At 44.2% G+C, this 19781-nt stretch overlaps 1 protein-coding gene across 1 annotated transcript in view; it reads right to left on the bottom strand.

Annotated features, from left to right (window-relative positions):
- Fmnl2 (formin-like 2) overlaps positions 1-19781 on the bottom strand; it is a 151195-nt gene that overhangs the window by 121041 nt on the left and 10373 nt on the right. The window contains exon 2 of the mRNA XM_013517443.1: positions 7346-7429. Within this exon, the coding sequence (XP_013372897.1) occupies positions 7346-7429 (84 nt within the window). The remainder of the gene's footprint in view (positions 1-7345; positions 7430-19781) is intronic.

Here is a 19781-nt window from a genome sequence, read left to right as displayed (position 1 = left end):
ATCATATAGGGGTGAAAGAAATTAAAAAGAATTAAATAGACTACAAAAATAAAAGTGGTCTTACGAAAATACAGCAAAGAGGTAAACAACTGAACACCAAACAGTATTAGAATAGAAGTGTCAGCTGGCCAGAGGGCAGGGGACCAGGGAACAGGAGACCTGCTGCCCCAACAGCTGGAGTAAGGAAAGAACAAAGCGGATGTGGCTGAGTGTGCAGCGGAGCCTGGACTCGGCGGCGACAGGGGCTAAAGCTGAATTAGGCGCGGGGTCTGCGACACGGGGAGGAACGCGCCGGCTGCCGTCCGCGTCCCTGTCTTCCTCAACTTCTCCCACACCGCTGCTGCCCAATGCCTGCCCCCGAGACTCACAGCTGGTGCATCAGCACAGGCAGGCGCTCGCTATCCGCAAGCTGCCGGCCCACAGGAAGTGACCACTGGCACCCCGCAATACCTGCTTACTCAGCACACAGCCGTTCTAACAGGAGAATGAACTGGCAAACACTAACAAAACAGAAAGATACATTCGGTCTTTAACTTGTAGGACGTTTAATCCCAGTGGCAAATTAGCTTAACTACTGATGCACACTGTCCATGAAGTCTCTTGTTTTTCTTTTTAAAGACAAAAGGAAACAAGTGACAGCCTTTTTGTTAAAAAAAAAAAGTTGGGTTTTTTCCCTGGTGCCGAGGACTGAGCCCAGGGCCTCGTCTGCCAGGCAACGACTCTGCCATCCCAACTGCACCGCATGGGCTTACTGCAACCTAGCACCCAAAAATAACTCCGTTCTTAAGGACTACCTCCCTTCGCGTGGTCTGGGTCAGCTGGGTTAAACAAGGCAAGCCCTCAGCTCTCACCTGCAGGAACACCTGGGAGTAACGGAGTGCCTGCTTCTGAGAGTACTGATGAGTGAGTGTCAGCACCCAGACTCAGCTCTGGCTAAGGCAGCCGGAACCTTCTCCTTCGCTACAGATCAGGACCCAAGCCAAGCCTCGAGGGCTACAATCTGATCTCTCAGAAGTGCTGAACACAGGAAGCTGAATCCAAGAGGGTACAACTGCTCGCCATCTCTTCACTCTTTTTTTTTAAATTTCTGTCTTCTATATCGCTCCATACAAGTGAAGAAAGGCCAGATTGGCATCCCACTCTCCCCAGCTCCTTCCCCAATGGTATGATGCAAAGTGATTCCCAAACGTTAGGAAGCAAGATGGATCCATACCAAAATTACTCAAGAGAAAGAAGAAAATCTCACCATCAGCACCTAGAGCGACAAACCCAACTCAGACTAAGTGTGGCGCCTCTAGCAGCTCCTGGACTGCCTATACGCACAGACTCTGCACCCCGTCAGTAACACTCATCTCCAACTCGCCACTTCCCCTCTGTCATCCAGCAGAGGCAGAATTCTGAACAAAGCTTCTTCCGACCTGTAAATTGCTGCCCATCGTGAACCGCCTAAGAAACCACAGCATGGAATTTGGTGACTTCCCCTTATCTACTGCCGCGCTGTCTCAGTGGACTGTTCGCAGGTCCCTGGCGCAGCGGTGTGCAGCGCAAAGGGCTTGGGACTAAAGATGGGTCTCGCTCTCCCATAACCTGGACAGCGTGGCACCCGCTAGTCACGCACGCTATGACCTCAGTTCCGCCATCTATAAAATAAAGGGTGGGGGTGAGAAACAGCAAAAGGATTTTTATCATCCTTTATATGCTCCACTTATTTTCAAATCACGTGTTAACTTTTTCAATAGGAAAAAAAACAAAAATGGAGTGGGTTAGCATAAAGGACCTCTAACAACCTGGTCAGAAACAATGAAGTCTAAGTTCATTTGGGACCTCTGAAGTTCCCTCAGCAGAGCATGTACTCATACTACCCACTGTGCTAAACTTGTAGGAAAACAGTCAAGACCCCAGCCCCAAAAGGTACAGCACAGGATGTGCACCAGTGGCACCTGGTACTGGTGTACGAGTGGCTTCTCTCCTTCCTCGGGCATAACTAGCACTGAAACAGCAGCTTGTGGGGTTTTATTTGCCATTATCAAAGGAATCCAACCTTCCCAGTTTCCGTCCTTACACTGGCATCTCACGCTACTACAGCATTTACCACCGAGCGCTCACGGAGACCTTGAGCTGACATCCTCATGGGACTCTACCCGCCTTCATTAACCCAGAAATCAGGACTCTGGGTCGCATCACCGGAAACCCAGCTGGGAGGCCACTCTTCTCTGACTCCTAGGACCCCACTCACCCCAAAGTCAAACCATTCCCTCACGGTCCTGCAACCCTCAAGGCCCAAAGGAAGCCAGAATCAACTTCGTATTTCCACAGTGACCTAGGGCTAACGGGTATTACTGCACCATTTTCCTTTAGAGGCTGCTTGAAATTTCATCTTAACCAAATTTGAGTTGTGGTTTACAGAATCTATACCCATCAGAATTAGTTTCCTTTAAAAAGTTTATCTTCAATGTGAATGTAATTAATACCACACTCAATTACACACATCAAGTGGCAAATTTAACATTATGTATACTTGACCACACTTTTTAAAGTTTTTTTTCATCAGTACATGTTTGTGTCCACGAAGTTTACATTCACCTTAGGGAGTAAGTACCTACCTGTAACAGACAATTTCAAAAGGAAACAATTTTACTTTGCTCCTAGCATTGGCCAAAGATCTGCAGTCACTGCCCTCTCGCCCACCCAAGTGGCCACACCTCAGTTGGCCATGGGTAGGTAATGACAGAGCTTCTTCACAGAAATGCAGAACAGACAGACTCCATCTAGAGTCTGTAAAGGAGATTCTAGAATTGAGAAATAAGGTTTAGTTTCAGTTCCAACAAGCAAACACCAGCAGGCAGAGGAAGGGGAGAGAGGTAAAGCATCAGCAAGCCCCTGCTTGGCCTCCCAAGCCACCTCCTCGACCTCTGCTCCCTTCTGCCCTTCTTGACAGCAGCGCTTCCTCATCCACCGTTGCCTGGACACACGCACATGTGCCTTCCATGTCTCATGCCCTAGGCAGGTGGGTGGGGCACACAAACAAATGCAAAACAGCCGAGAGAGACAAGTGTAAATAAACGCAAAACCAGGTAACAGGTGAATGCAGCCACACAAAGGCAGGAAGAAGCTGGTGCACCACGTTAAATGACCGACTGCAGTTCCGGACTTCCCCAGGCCAGATCACGATAAATCCTGTGTCTGCAGCCTTTGCTCCCTTCAAGCACAGCAGACTCGGTGCATTGGTCTGCACGACATCTGCAGGGCAGAGGAAAATTTCGGGAGAAGGATGACTCACAGCGAAGTTTATAACTTCCTACAGAAACTTTCCAGTGAGCAAATCAGTGGACAGGAGAAAGTAGACAGAAAAAATAGATGAAACTATGAATGAGGCAGTAAAAACACGTATGACTAAAATACTGTGCAGCTGGTGAGGGCAGGCCACAAACGTGGCTGAGCGTTCCAGAAGGCAAGGAAGAAAAGGACACGTATGACCAGTCCCATGAGTCACGGCGTCCACATGATAATTATTCATGGAACGGAAACCTGAGAAAAACTCCTTCACGTGCTCTCTAACACTACTCATGCACTTGCTTTGGACATGGTTTTTAATATTACCCATCATTTTGTGCTCTTGATTAATGCATGTGTTCTAAATAACATAATGTATCAACATTCTTTCCCTAAAAGCAAATAAAATCATTATTTGTGCATGATGCACTGAAGACCGTGGGTATCTTGCATGCTGGAGATCACGGTCACTGTTTGAAGGCCTTAGCCTGAAGCCTGCTGGGATGTTTCCTTAGACTGAGAATCAATAGCTGAGGCTTTTTCTGCCAGCATCATACAAAATGCATTAACACTATAAAAAATATCCAGGTAACAGCAGATGACAGGTTTGATACAGTATGTTTCCCTGGATTATTTCCAGATAGTTGAAAATAAAAATAATGGTAGTAATGTTTACTATCTCAGTCCTTGGTCAGTAGCAGAAACAGCCACACAATCTATGAAGCGCCCTTACATTCCAACTCTTATTAAACTATCACTTCCAATTCTCAAAATAACAATGTTACCATTAATTAGCCCTTACAGATGATTGAAAATGAAGATCATGAAGTAGCAAATTTTTAAAGTTTATATGCTGCAATCAATTTATAAACATATACAAAAACTGAGATTACATATAACCGACCACAGCATGTCCTAAAATCAAGACTGAACAATTACCTATTTTCCCAGATTTCCTTTATCTCCTTTTTTCTTTTTTCCTTTGATGAAGTATATTAAAGCAAACCCCATTCCTATAACCACCACATTCATATGTATTTCTTTTAGAATAGTAACAGACACTTATATAATCACAAAACTAAATCAAACCTAAAAATGCCAAAAATTTCTTGGAATCCCATCAGTCATAACCAAATGCCCTCAATCTTTCCAGAAAATCTTTTCATAATTAGTTTGTTCAAGTTCAGATCCAAAAAAGATCCATACAAACATTTCATGATGTGCCTTAAGTTCCTTTCTCTTCTTTTTCCCCTATTCCTGTTGAACCAAATACCTTTTAAATGGAGATATAATCCATACTCCATAAAATTCACACTTTAAAAGTGCATGACTTTATATATTCACAAGGCTATGCAAACACCCTAATGTAATTACAGAATCTTGCCACCATACCAAAAAGGAAAGTCCACACCCATTAGCAGTTGCTTCTTATCCCAGCTCTCAGTCCCTGGCGACTACTAATCTACTTTCTCTCTGCATAGGTCTCCCTTCCTATTCCGACATTTCCTATAAATGAATTCATAATTGCAAACATTCTGAGCATCCAATACCATAGAACAATTTAGATCAGGTACCAAAGATATATATGACATGATTCATGTATGTAACAGATAAAATAGCCATCGTATCAATAAACATGAATGCATAATGATGCATTGGGTGGACATTACAAATACTTTCAGCTAATGGTTTTCACCTTTCTCCTCACACACATAGAGCATATGATATCATGTGTGTGGTACCTCCATGGATTGCTTATATGCTGCAAAATGTTTGCTTTTCTGCTGGCCATGATTTTCACAGATGAATGCAGTAGTAATGTGGGCAAGTAAACCCGATGCCCAAGCTGTAAGTCTGCTTGCTCTCCCTCCCAGGAAGCATGCCAGAGAATAAGAGAAAGAACAGAGCCTCTATTTTTAATTATTTTTAGTATGTCACTGGCACCTTATAGGAGGGCAGCGGATTGCAGGGGTCAATAGCACAGGTTCCAGAACTCATACCTCTCCAGGGTCAAGACCACCAATGCCCCCTGACCATTTAACAGCTAAGGGACCTTTAGCAAAAAAATAAAATCTCGAAGTCTCAGTTTTCCTTATGTCAAGTGAAGACACTAGTAAGTGTGCTTTGAAGACTAAACACCAAGTCCTTAAGACAATCTGCTTGCTAAATGCTGGTTACTGGCAATAATAATTGCTAAACTATTACTAACAAAGCAGCCACAGGCTTAAGGCCGGGCAGAACATTCCAGTGCAGAGCTTCTAGCCAGTGGGGAGAGGACTGCCAGGGGAGAACAACTGAAGCAGCACATTCCCATGTCCCAGCAGAGTGACATTTAGGGGCAATAACACCTTGAACACTGAGGGTCTGAAAACCACAAACTGTTCAAGACCTGATTTTCCCTCCCTCAGCCTCAGGATCCCTGGCCCCACCATCAACGCTACCAAGATGTTCCTGGTCTAAGCAAAACATGAGGCTGCCTCAGAAGCCTTCCGTCATCAGCAGTCTTCTCTTTCTGTCATATTGATGCAAAAAATTAGTAATACAATAAAGCCAGAAGAAACAGGAACTCTGCCAGCCTAAGGAAGGACGGTCAAGTCTGCCTGGCACTAATAAACGAGCACCAGGAAGCAGCCTCCCTTTGCCTCTGTGTTCTTCTCTCAGAACCTGTTACACCTGAGACTTTTTCACCCTGCTTATACCACCCTCACTTGCGTGGTTTCCTTTCCTTGTATTAATTGTCCCTCCTATCTCTTTTTGCTGTCATTACAAAATCATTTTATTTCCAATTATAGGGCTAGAGAACACTCAGCTGGGTATGGTGGCATAGTCTGGGAGGCTAAGTCAGGAAGACCACGAGTTTGATTCCCAGCCTGAGCAACTTCATAACTTAGTGAGACCTACCTCAAAAAACAAAAAAGAGCTGGAGGTATAGCTTGGTGTGAAGGCTCTGGATTCAATCCCCAGTACCACACCTCCCAAAAAAAGACCAAAAAAGCCTCAAAGAAGGGGCCAGGGTTCCTTGTGCACCGCTGTCGTGTAACAGTATACGTCCTCCTCAGCTTTATCTCCTCTTGGTGCTCATACACAGCATGGAGAGGATGACTTCACCACGTTCCACTAGTGTGTAATGTTTTGGTTTTTGCTTTTTTTTTTTTTTAAGAACTAAGGTAACACAACTGAAAAAGAAGTGCTTTTGAAGCTTTATGTGAACTTCATACATCTCCCTCCTAGGAAGCAGGGACACTCTACCCATAACCCTGTACTCCCTGATACACGTTGTCCCACAGCAGGAGATACATGTTCTGTTTAGAAAGTGATCCTTCCAAGGAAAACACGAGCCAGTACCTACCTACCCTGCAACAAATTGCCAGAAATTGCTATCAATTATAAGGAAACACCATTTATCATTTAAAGGGGTGAAGTAGAGAAACATTCACCGGCAATGCATCAACCTCAAAGGGATGTGTGGTTGTGTGCATAAACATACATTTTCTGTTTGTTTTAAAACAAACGGGAAAAAAGGAAGTACATACTTCCAAGTATTACCAGTGGACCGCCAAGGTGGAAAATTGGGAGGGTAAAGAGAAAACAGTGAACAATTTCACTTTTCATTTTATATCTCTCTGAAGGATCTGAATTTGTTACAGTAAGTTAATGATAAGAAAAGAACATTTGGAGGGTGGATAAAATCGGAAATACTTTTACCAGCCTAAAGATCATTTCTTGATAAACAATTTATCTTCTTGCATAAACACACATAACAACTTGCATGAGCAAAAAGGCCAATTAAATGGACGGCCTGCTTTATTCAAGCAGCATAAACTGCTATGGAAGGTAAACAGAGAAACTGATCACTGAATTTGGTTTGCCCACTTCAGTAAGTTTACAATAAAAGCGGAGTACGAAGTGTGTAAAATAAATGAAAGAATTAAATGGTGAATAAAAGTCATTTTCTAGCTTTTTCTGTAGATGGTAAGAGACAGGAAGGCAAGGAATCACAAACGTGAAGCAAAACAGAGACGGAGGAGAAACTGGTTCTATCACTCTTGATAAAAGCATCTCCATTTCTCACCTGGTCACAAATCAGTTCCCATTTTTTTTCATTGTCATACTGCCGCAGTAACCTGGCTTTGTCAGGAGGCAGGTTCATAGCATTCTGCGAGGAAAAAAACAAAACAGAGATCCGTCAGTTCCACAGCAGGCTGCACATGGGTAACTCGCAGGCCGAGCAAAGACGATGACTATGATCGCTTCACGACTGCGTTCAATTCCTAGCATCTGATTCACACAAATATTCTGCCGAAGTCATTTAAACATCAAGCTGGTTTAACAGACAAAGGAAAACCCTGAGGTTCTTTCTACAGAGGGACCTCTGAGATGGGCTGTTTCTGAACAATCAGACTTGCATCTCAGCAGAGGTGATGCTTTATCTCCTCATTTCATCAAAGGCTCCCGTGGGAACTGACAAAATGGGCAACGGGGTTGACAGGGTATCACCCTCAATTTCTTCACAAAGCACTGCAGTCCCCAGGAAAAACTGGTGATTAGATGGCATCAGCTTTTACTCATTCTGATAATCAACCCTGAAAAAAGGATGGGATTTTTTTTTAACTGACAATGATGTGACAGGGCAGCCCTGTGACATGCCAGTGTTCAGTCAGGACCTATTAACACCAGCAGCCTTCACTTCAGTTTAGCTGTTAGGGTATGAACCTGACCTTGAGGTGAGAAACAGCCAAGCTGAACTAGATGTCGAGCCAGCAGCACCCAGGCCAGCCTGCTCCGTTAGCACAACACACCTTCAGCACTGTTGGACGTGGGTTCGCCTGGGCATGCTCGTGCACTGTGAGTCTTACGTCCCAAATGACCAACCACACATTTTCAAGACCCTTGGCCAGGATCTGAGTAAGTGTTTTTACAACGGTACAGTAGAGCAGGAGAGCCCCAGAGCCAGTTCAGCTCTCCTCCTGAGAACTTTGTGGAGTCTCCACACTCTAAACGGAGCTAAGTGGTCAGTTAACGCACTGCCTCTGTTACTCATCCTGTCTGTCCCGGCACCAACGCTCTGAATCGTATTCACAAACACACTGACAAACCATGCAATTCTTTGTCTCAGTCAATATGCAAGGCGACAAACGCAAAGCTCTTATGCCTTTAATGCTCAATCCCCTCCCTCTGAGAGGCGTGGCTTGTAAAGAAATAACTGCCCATCTCACAGTAACTGTTTCATGTGATCAAAATGAATTTAACAGAGACAAAGTATTCTGACTTAATTACAGAGAATAAACCTGTGTCAGTTTTGATAGATTTAAGCCAAGCATCCTCCCTTAACTCAATCTAACATCCGGAATGGTACGTCTTAAATATATCTACCATCAATCAATTTGAATCTAAACCTCAGGTTTTTAGAACTAATTACCTTCAGAATATTTAATTTTTTATCCCCAGTTTGCCAACATAATTTGAAAAGTTTTGGGCCCAGAGTTCAATGATACTACTAAGGCTTCACAGATACAGAAATACCTAAAAGAGACAAGTGGTTTCATACACCCAATCCCCATGGAATACGTATTTCAGTAAGCATGGAAGGTATGTATCTGTGTGTACTAGTTCTTACGACTGAACAGTGTTAAAGAACAACAGTGGGAAAAGGCAACGGGAGGACTGATGTTATTTACTGCTGAACAATGGTACCATCTTTGCTTATTTGAATCCCTGAGGGGGACATCTTCTTCCTAAGCTGGTCTTCATCCTCAGGTTAGGGCCCCTGGGTATAAATATGCAGTGAGGAACAACAGTAAGATTATAGGTTAAATGAGGTTTTCTCCCCTGAGCTTTTATTAATCACTTGAGATATGAAAGAAATAAGAAGTAAGAAGAATGCCTGAACTCCCACAAAGTGTGAAGCATTATGCCGGGCACTCTGCACGTGTAATCCTACTGAATCTGCATGTGGGATACATGTAACTTGCAGTTAGAATACAGAGAAACAGACCTGGGAGAACTTGATAAACCTGCTCAAGAATGCAGAGAATGGGCTGGAGAGTTAGCTCAGCAGCATAGTGCCTGCCTGGCAAGCGTGAAGTCATGAGTTCGATTCTCAGAACCTGCACCCCGCCAAAAAAGAATACACAGAATTACAGGAAACATGCAAACTTAGGTTTTTAAATTTTCAAGGACAAAATCTAAAGGTCCCACCAAGCTCTTTCTGCAGGAAAGCAGCAATTACTTACGACCTTCTACAAGTATAGTACTCTACTAAATGTGCTCATGGAAAAAACCCGCAAGCACTGCTATCAGAATTACAAGGCCCTGCCGTTACTGCAAACGATAAGGCAAGATGCTTCTTCCAGACGAATTTTTATTTTGGCCAACACCTTCCATTTATCACATGCTTGTGAAGCACTGCCCTCAAAACAGGCACTATGCAACAGAGAAAACCAGGCAGAGGTGGCCCCGTGGGTCTTACGTTACAGAGGGGAAACATGGGAGACACACTTTTAAAACTTAAGCTGAGGGGCCTGGAATGTAGTTCAGTGGCACAGTGCCTGCCTGGCAAGCACAGGTCCTGAGTTTAATTCTTGGTACCAAAAAAAAAGTTGAGAGAGGCTGTCAGAGGATAGCTGCAGATGAGATGACTAGGAAAGATCTCAGAGCCGGGGATATAGCTCAGCAGCATAAGTGCCTGCCTGGCAAGCACAAGGTCCCGAGTTCGATTCCCGGTACCAAAAAAAGAAAGAAAGAAAGAAAGATCTCGGCAAAGAGCAACACCACGAATGCTAGACAGCAAGACAGAGCCACGTGAAGAGTAGACACAGCGTGCTTGGCAGAGACAAGGGGAAGCAGACTGAGGCAGAAATGAACTTGGCACGTTGGCACAGAATGTGACAGAAAGCCAGCTTGGCCAGACAAGAGCAAGAGTGAAGGATGAAGCTGAAAAGGTGGTGTTTTTCAGGTGCAGGTTAAGGTCAGGAATTTTTATTTTACCTAAAGGACAACGAGAAGCCACTGAAGGCTTTTAAACAGGGAAATAACCTAAGGACATCGCGCTATGTGCGTTGAAGAGAACTGGTCAAAGCAGCAAGTGTCAGATAGAAGCAGAAGTGTCAGGTAAGAGCGCAGAACAGCAGATAAAGTGAAGGATGGGGGCGCAGATGTTTGACCTCCCGTCAAACCAGGAAGAGTGAACAGTAACGCAGACAGTAAGTAAAGCTGGCTGGGCGGGCACCAGGGCTGGGAAGGCTGTCAAAAGCAGCGCCTGGTATCTGGCTCCAGTCTCCAGGTAAACAGTGGTCCGTGTCATGGGGGCAAACACAAACAAGGGTGGTGTGAATCTGGAGGTGGTAAGGAGTAAGATTTCCAAATGTTCTTGGCTACGTCTGAGGCATTATGAGACATCCCAGAGGACACTCAAGCAGATAGGCAGACCCACAATTCTAGGGGTCAGAGGAAAGGTGCCCAATTTCCTGATGGAAAATGCCTTAAGGAGTGTTTTTGAGTCTGAAGACTAGTTACTGCCAGAAGCAGCAGCTTAACATCAATATGTCAAGACTAAACCCACACTCGGTAAGCACTCACCACGCATCTAAAGTAACTCCTTCCACAAGTCAAGCCTCTGGGCCGCTCAGGCATACACTGTACAGCTTATTAATTCTATGGGGACCAAGAGGAAGCAGATCCATTTAAGCTCAGACACTGCACAGAGGCCTGGCTGAAGTTCAGGGATGCTGTCATTAGCTGGTAATAACTGTTCTAAAACTTCGTTAGGAGTGAACTCATTTCTCTTGTGTTGCACAGAGCAGGACTCTGGAGCCCAAGCTAAATGTTTGTGCAGGTAATTCACAAGAGTCCAAGTTATTTTCTGATAAAAGTACTGGCTCTACCTCCAAGTCCTTTGCTGTCTGTGTAAAAACACTGCTCTTCTATTTCACTGAAAAGTAAATCAACTTCCAAGTTTTCCCAACACAGGGCCAAACCTGGCTCGCCTACACTTAGTGATAGCTGTGACACAGGTTCTTTTTTCCTTCTTCTCATTCGTCAAACCACTAAACAGTCACAGGGCCTTGACCATGTGCCAAAATATCTGCACGACGGGCACCCAAGAAACTTTAATCATGAAGTTGCTGCAGGTAAAGACCTGCGAAAGGTCCACTGAGAGACACAGTACTTATGGGGTATTATCTGTTTTCTAAATTGCACAAGTAACAAGCTACCACAAATTAGATCATCTCAGAATATTCTTTCTGTAAGGAATGTCCCTTTCTTTCCACTCTCAATCTGGCAAATGTCAAAAATCAGCTCAGATACCTCTTATCTTTAGAACCCTCCCCCATCAGGTGTGGTGGCACACAACTATAATCCCAGCATTCCAGGAGGCTGAAGCAAGAGGATCCCAAATTTGAGTCCAGGCTTTGCAACTTAGTAAGACTCTGTCTCAAAAAAGGACTTGTAGCCCAGCATATTGTTACACACCTGTAATCCCAGGAGGATGAGGCAGAAGAATTGCTCAGTTTGAGGTTAGCCTGGGCTATACAGTTCAAAGTCAGCCTGAACTACAAAGTGAGACCCTTCCTCTAAAAAACGAAATAGGGGGAGAAGAGGCCTGCAGATGTAGCTCAGCACGAAGGACCTGAATTCAATCACTCAAACAAAACAAAAAACCAATACAAGAACAAGCACAAGCACAAGAACAAGCACAAGCACAAGAATAGCCCTCCAACCACTGTAAGAGACAACCCCTCATCAAGGTCCAGCAACACTGTAAGCATAACTGTATGATAGCACCTAGCACACCATACCCTTATAATCGGGTTACCCACATAAATTCTTCTGGACTGAGTACTTCAAGGAAAATTATTTTGTTCTTGTTAATCACCAATGCTTATCACAGTATGACAAACAACTTTATACACTATAAAGAACTTTTGATTCTTATAAAACACCAATCAATGATGTCTATTACTTATTATCTTCTAGACAAGAATTCATGAGCAAAATTCTTAAATTCTAGCAACTCTTTCCTAAAAGAAAAATTGATTTTATGCACTCTTCTTCTACACATAATAAAGTACAGACTCTGAACTCTGTTTTGTAGCCAGTAAATTCAAATTGGTATCAACTAAAATAATTAACCTGCCAAGTGGTTCTAACATTTATCTTCAAGTATACTAGTTTATGTCGCTTAAAAATGTGTTTTCTGTCTTAGCACTGATTTTTTTTTTTGTCTTTTTGAGATGGGGTCTCACTATGCAGTTCAGACAGGCCTTGGGCTCACTTTGTAGCCCAGGCTGGCCTCGCAATGATCCTCCTGCCTCAGCCTCCCCAGTGCTGGGATTACAGGCATGCACCACCATGCCCCGCCCTGTGTTTGAACTTTTAAAAACAGGATCCTAAATAATACTAGAATATCCACATTTCTAAGTAACTCATGAGAAATTCATTATGGCTCATACTAATAGTGCAAAGTTGAACTACATCTCTTTATTCTAATATCCTCAAGGCTCCTACTGAGAACCCACAGCGCTATTCAGCCTCATAGTATATGCCTTTGTCCTTGTAATCACACAATGAAAACTCACAATTATTAAGTCACCAGACATGGTAACAGAGATGTTTCTATTTTATAACCACCTGATTAAAAAGCAACGAAGGATGCAAACCTTGCAAGGCGTGTTACTTACAGAATACATCACAAGGAAAATGGCTTAGACAATTTTTCAGGTGCCTCTGAAATACAGGCACAAAAGTTTTCTAGGAATTCAAATTTTTAATTGTAACAGAAAACTTATAAATGCACCCCTCAATCATTTTTAAGTTTTGGGTTCAGTGATGTGTATACTCACACCGTGCAACCAAATCTCTCAACCATTTTCCCATCTTAAAACAACTAAAACACTATACCTGTTGAACCTGTTCCCCCTACACTAGAAATGCTCCTTTCTGCTACAAACTGAGGAAAGGTTATAGACAGCACCTGCACGGCTGAGCAGCCGATAAAGGCAATTTAAGGAGGTGGTATGCGGCACCGGCACCCTAAGTGGACGTGAGGCAGCAGCTTAGTGCTGGGGCAAGCCAGAGAAACGACCGTGTGGAATGTGTCAAAGGTCATAAAAACCCAGAGCACGGTGGGAGCAGAACACAGGACCCACAGGGACTGCAGGGCTCCAGAGCACTGCACACAGTACCAATCTGAAAGTGATGTTCTTAGTTCTTCATCTGAATCTGGTGCTGTTTGCAGGACCAATCAGAGAAGTGCAACTTATGACCCTTCATTTACATCTGGTAGGAAACCAAAGGAGCACTTGCTTCCAGGAGGCTGCGGAAGGCTGGCAGCAGGCCAGGTGCGTTTCTGATCAGACAACTGTTCCAACGCTTCGTCCACACCTGGCGGGGGATCCAGGAATTCTGGTACAGAAGACCTTGTCCCTCATCCTGGGTCACCCACGAGCCTGTGCGCCGTGTCTGCCCACCCTGTACAGCGTACATCTTTCCTGCCGCGAAGGTACCTCTGCTACCTTTTCTGTGTGCTTTGTCCAAGTCTCTCTTCCGGACACTAAGGACCTGGAAAGAGGCCCCATGAGAAGCTCTGTCCAGGAACAGGCTCTGCAATTAGCCTACTGGACTCCAATCCCGACTCTACCTCCTACTACTGGTGAGCACAAAACACAAATGTTAATCAAAAGGCAAATTAAATGACAAATAGCCTGGAGGGGGTTTTTGGGGTTTTTTTTGCTTGTTTGTTTTAATCAATGCAAGGTGAAACTGGAGTTCAGAATCAGGTCAGAAGAAAAGCTCAGATTTGATGGCTCAGTATGCTTCAGGCACTCATGCTCTCAGCATGCATTACCCAATTTACTCTCCTTCTCACCCTGACAGGTAGGTATCAGCCTCTCTCTTTAACAGGGAAGGAAACTGCAGGCACAAGAGGGTTGTGCGTCTTCCACTCAGGGACACGGGTGAGCCAGGATTACCCTCCTGCCACAGCACTGAGGTGATAATGTTTCCACGCCAGGACCTGTCCAACCTGACAGTTCCACCTGAGTAATCAGACACACAGCCAATAGCATATAAAGGAGAAATGCATGGTACCGCCCAGGCCATTAATACTTTCAGATAAAATACATTTGAACACACGTCTTACAAGAACTTTAAAATCATAAATAAAAACAAAAATATGAGCTGAATATTAGTACCAGGATACCATGCCAAGTTAGCAAACACATCCTAAACCCTAACAAAAGCCAAAGCAAGTGGAGATACGAATGTGAGATAAACTCAGATGTAATGAAGCTTCAATGAAGCAGGAGAAAAGATAGCTACATTAACACAAAACAGAGCAGGTTCCGATTTTCATATGACAAAGCTTCAGAGGAAGACCAGAATTGTTTTTTGTTAGGAAAAGCAGGAAATGGTATAAATCAGGCCTGGGTGTTGGAGAAGACAGCAAAGTCTGGTATTAATACAGTTTTTAATATCTGGACTCTGGAGACCCAACTGTAAGTCTACTACTCACCAGCAGTGTGACCCTCAGTACCTTATTTAAAATTCGAACTTCCCCCGTGTGAAGTGGTGGCGAGGATGGGGACGGCGATGGTAACAACACCACAAAGAAGGAGAGAATCAAATCAGACAGTGCACATGAACCAACGTGAAAGCAAGCACCTGGAAAGCACTCGTCATTCTTCCTGTTACTGTCATGATTTTAGGTGAAAGAAAGGTTATGAAGAAAGCATGACCACAGGAGAAGACGGAGGGCTGTGAGCCATGGAATCAGTGAGAAGGGAAAGGGTGCGCGGGGACCAGGTCCGAGTGGGCACCGTGCACAGCTTGACTCACTCCGCAGCGGCAGGGAGACGTCGTCCACCGAGGAACGTGTGGGCAAAGCAAGCCTTCGCCAGCACGCTCAAAGCACCCCAGGTAAATGATCCCTCCTCTGCTAACTCTGCCCACAATGCTGTTCTTCCTTGCCCTAGAAGGAGATCGGTTCAGTCACTTGGTGCTGAGCAATGGACCAATTCTCCCGAGTTCACTTTAACATTACGACAGATGATGGCAAGAGTTGCCAGCTGAACACACGGCCCAGCCTTCTGTTCCGCACATTTCAAAGCTGTCTCCCTCCACGACCTATATTCATGGTCCAAGCAACAACCTGGCATCCCAAATTTCAGTATCTTCCTAAGCCTGAGAACACCGCGAAAATACATCCAGCCTCTTTCCTGGCACAAGACTCAGGCAGCCAGCCAAACAGTTCCCCAAAGCTCATCACCAGCCGGTCCTCTTTCACTGTCACTGTCATTTTTATGTAATCATGGAGGGTATTAATATCATTCGTTGTTGCCAGTGAAGCCCACGAAGGGAGAAACGGGTCTCTCCCTCACCCCCTGACATCCACAGAATAAAATCTGACCGGAAAGCTACCCTTCCTGGGGAATGCAACACACTTCTAACCTCCCATCCACGATCGGAAGTGCAGTCTATCGGCCTGGAAGGCTTTCTCTGTGTACGTACTGAAGGGAACACAAATGACTCTCCCGCCACACACCCAGAAAGCCCAGTGCAAAAAGCAAGCTTGTGTTATTTAAGTCCTATTCTGTCTTCTACAGGTGACCAAATAGGTTGAAAAAGGTAAAGCTATTTGTGTAGGTTCATACAACTGATTATTACTAGCGGTAGAGTCAAGGATCCAGGGCAACATAGAAATGAGATGTTGGTCAACACAGAAATGAGACGCTGTAGACAGGTAACTTCTGAATGTAATGTACAGTGCGGTGACAACTATTTCTGCGTGCAATTTTCTAAGAGGGTATTCCTTAAGTACTCTCACTGCCCACACACACACAAAGGAGGAGGAAAAAGTGCTAAGTATATGTTAATCAGCTTAATTGTGATAATTTCAAAATGTGTATGCATGTCAAAACATTATAAAATACATACCGTTTTTATTTGTTCAACTCAATAAAGCCTTTAAAAAAAATAATCCAGGCAACTTGTCTACTACTTTTTTCATTCCATGACAGAAGAACTTACATGTGTCCAGGTATATTTGCTTATGGGTATACGTGAACAAACACACACACACACACACACACACATACACATCTGAGAAAATAAGATCAGGTAATACACATCTGAGAAAGTAAGATCAGGTAAAACATTTAGTTAGCAAAACTCCCATGCAGTTAGCATTCAATGCCTATCAGATAGCATTATTTTCATTTTGAGGAACATATAAATTATTACTATGATCTACCCCACCTCCATCTTTCCCTGACTATCAGATTTTCTTATAAAAAACAGCAGCACTTGTCACCGTCTTCCTCTTCTTCATAGAAAAATTCATTTGTCAATTTATGAACCTCTACCATACATGCTTTACCAATAAGTTACAAACGAAAATTACCAACAAAAATTATACATGCTTTACCAGTAAGTACAAACTAAATCAACTTCTCAAAAGTGGATGTGAACTGTTTACTGTTTTAAACCAGTCATATCTTTGCTACCATTTACAAGTAGGAATGAACAAAAGCTGGTTGTAGTTATATTACTTCTATTTAATCACAAGGACAGTTATCGCTAACAAGGTTGAAAGCTGGTAGAAGAGCATTCTCACCACCCAACACCAGGCATCACTACAGTGGTCAGGGCGAGCTTTCCGGCAGCCGGTCTTCCCGCCGCTTCCCACGCGCCTGGCTTACAAGGTTCTCAGAGTACACCCCAAGATGCCAAACCACACCCCCTCCTCTGGCCACCACACCAACTGCTGAACACAGACTCCTATCACACTCAAACAAGGAGAGTAATGGAAAGTATCACTCGCTCAGTTCCTTTCCAACCTCCTACCTGATTCTCACTAGAGGCCTGGTATCTGATTTCTTGACATGTTCTGGAATCTACACAATTCTTCACCTACAGTCTGCCAACTGCTGTGCCAAAAGCTGTGTCTGGATGAGCAGTTTGCAAACTGGGCTTTGGAGTTATACTCAAGGCCACACTTAACAAGCCGAAGGCTCCCTGCACAATGAAGCGGGCACATTCAAGGAGTGGGCCAGTACAAATCACAGAGGCTAACTCCAGAGAAAGGGGTCTCATTCTGCGGGTAAGGACGGTAGTGGATTGATAACTGCTGGTCAACTTATAACCCCCAGCTGAACGGAGTAAGCGTGTGGGAGGCCCACCTGGGGACCATTGCCAGCAGCATAAGAGGCAGACCTGGAGAAGAAGGAGGAGGGTTGTGCAAATGAAAAGGGCTGTTGGAAGCTGGTAGAAGCTGTAAGGAGCTGTTGGTTGTTTTGGAGGAGCTCGTCATGCTGGCTTTCCTGATGAACTCGGTTGTATTCATCCTCCAAGGAGCTCGGGGCCTTGTTGGCACTGAGAATGGCTTTGGTTCACTTTGGGAGAGCTCTGGTCCTCACTCTGAGCATCGCTTCCTGGCTCCAGAGGGGAAGAAGGTGCACAGCACAGTCTCCTGAAGAAGCTTGCTGCATGGGCTTCCTGAGTGGGAACTCGGCCATCTTGATCATCGGAGGAGATCAGGACCTCACTACTGCTGAGGATGGCTGTGGTACTTTCCAGGGGAGCTCTGGTTCTTCTGAGCGTTGCTTCCTGGCTCCAGTGCAGACCCCTCAGCCTGCTGGCACAGATCCTTCATCCCACGGGCACAGACTTCCTAGATGCCACCACTGACTTTTGGCCCTTCCCAGTGCAGATCCCTGAAACAGGCCTGCATGAGACGTTGTCGTGGGCTCTGGGCCTCCAGCTGGACTTGTGGGAGGCACTGTTACGAGCTCTAGGCCTTCAGCTGGACTCATGCAGGACATTTCTGTGGGATCCAGCCCTCAGCTAGTTTCCTTGGTCTTGGTGTGTGGACAGATTTCCTGCACTCTCTTGTACATCATTCTTTGGGTGACTGTTATAAATAATCCTATAAAATATGTGTCCTGTATTATATTGTTTCCCCTTGCAAAATATCACCCAAACCAATATAAGGATCAATCTCCCGTATTTTATAATTCTATAAAAAAAACACGGGTAATTGAAGATATAAAATTCAACCTAATTATAAGCTATTAGCCAGGGCCAGGGATGTAGCTCAGCGGCACAGCACCTGCCTGGCAAGCTCAGAGCCCTGAGTCTGACTCTGAAAAGAAAAGAAAGACACTAGCCAAACCCCACACAACCCTGATCCCAAGCAGTGTCTGCACCTGTCCTGTGGCCCTTCTCACAGCACACCTCCACCTCCCTCCTCGGAAGGAATCATTGCTAGTCTCACTGTGCTCTTTCACAGCAGTTGCTGCAAAAATCATTACTGAACCTGGGCTCCATATTCAAGGCTGGCTCTACTCACTGCCTCACAATCTTTTATCTCAGGACACAGATCACCACAGGAAGAAAATAACTGAAGTGCCTGTTCGACTAAGGCCACACCTTCTGAGAAAATAGGAGAAAGAGTACGGCTCTGTCTTACAAAGGGATATTTCTGCAACAATCATAAGCCAGAATGATAGCCTCAAATTTATTGTTCCTCATTTGCAAATGGCTAGAACTCCAAAGCAGACTCTATAATCAGCCAAATAACGGTACACAAACATTTCCTCATGCTAATCCCAAGAATCTGTGAATATACTGCCATTAAGACTTGATTTGTAACTGGATATGGTGGCTTATGCCTATAATCCCAGCACTCTGGGAGGCTAATAAGGATCACAAATTTGAGCCCAGCCAGGGTAACTTAGCTCTGGTTACCCTTAGCAAGAACCTTAGCAAGACCACCTCAAAATTACAAAAAAAAAAAAAAAAAGTTAAAGGACTAGAGGTAATGTTTGGTATAAACACCTGGTTCAATCCCATCTACAATAAAAGAGATTTGATTTGCAGGTGTGATTAGGCTGAAAATCTTGAAATGGGAAGATTATCCTACTGCCTGCGTGGGATCAACCTATCTGAAGTCCTTAGAAGTATTTTAAAAGAAGAAGAAAAAGAAAAGGAGGAGGAGGAGAAAGAAGTATTGAGGAGGTTATAAAGAAATTAGAAGCAGTATATATTATTGTTAAACAGGTAAAACATGGGGGCTGGGGATTTAGCTCAGTGGCACAGCGCCTGCCTGGCAAGCGCAAGGTTGTGAGTTTGATTCCCAGTACCAGAAAACAAAACAAAAAAAAAAAAAGGTAAAACATGGTACCCACTATGAAGAATAGTATGGTAATTCTTCAAAAAGTGAAATGCAGACTTAACAGATAACCCTACAATCTCACTCTTGGGAATATATACAAAGACCTGAAAAGAGATTCAAACAGATCCTTGTACACTAGTATTAGTAACAGTCACATCCACAACAGCCAAGAGTAGAAACAAGCAAAGGCACCGAAAGGAGAGGACTCAGTAACAAACATGACGTACACATGCAAAGGAGAGAATCAACCATAAAAAGGAATACAGTTTGGATATATCTGACAACATGGACGAACCAAGAAAACATGCTAAAGAAATCAGTCAGGAAAGGTCAAGTA

Source organism: Chinchilla lanigera, unplaced genomic scaffold, assembly GCF_000276665.1.
Source record: "Chinchilla lanigera isolate Chin_1 unplaced genomic scaffold, ChiLan1.0 scaffold00039, whole genome shotgun sequence".
In the NCBI taxonomy this organism is placed as follows: domain Eukaryota; kingdom Metazoa; phylum Chordata; class Mammalia; order Rodentia; family Chinchillidae; genus Chinchilla; species Chinchilla lanigera.
This window is presented reverse-complemented; position numbering and strand designations above follow the sequence as displayed.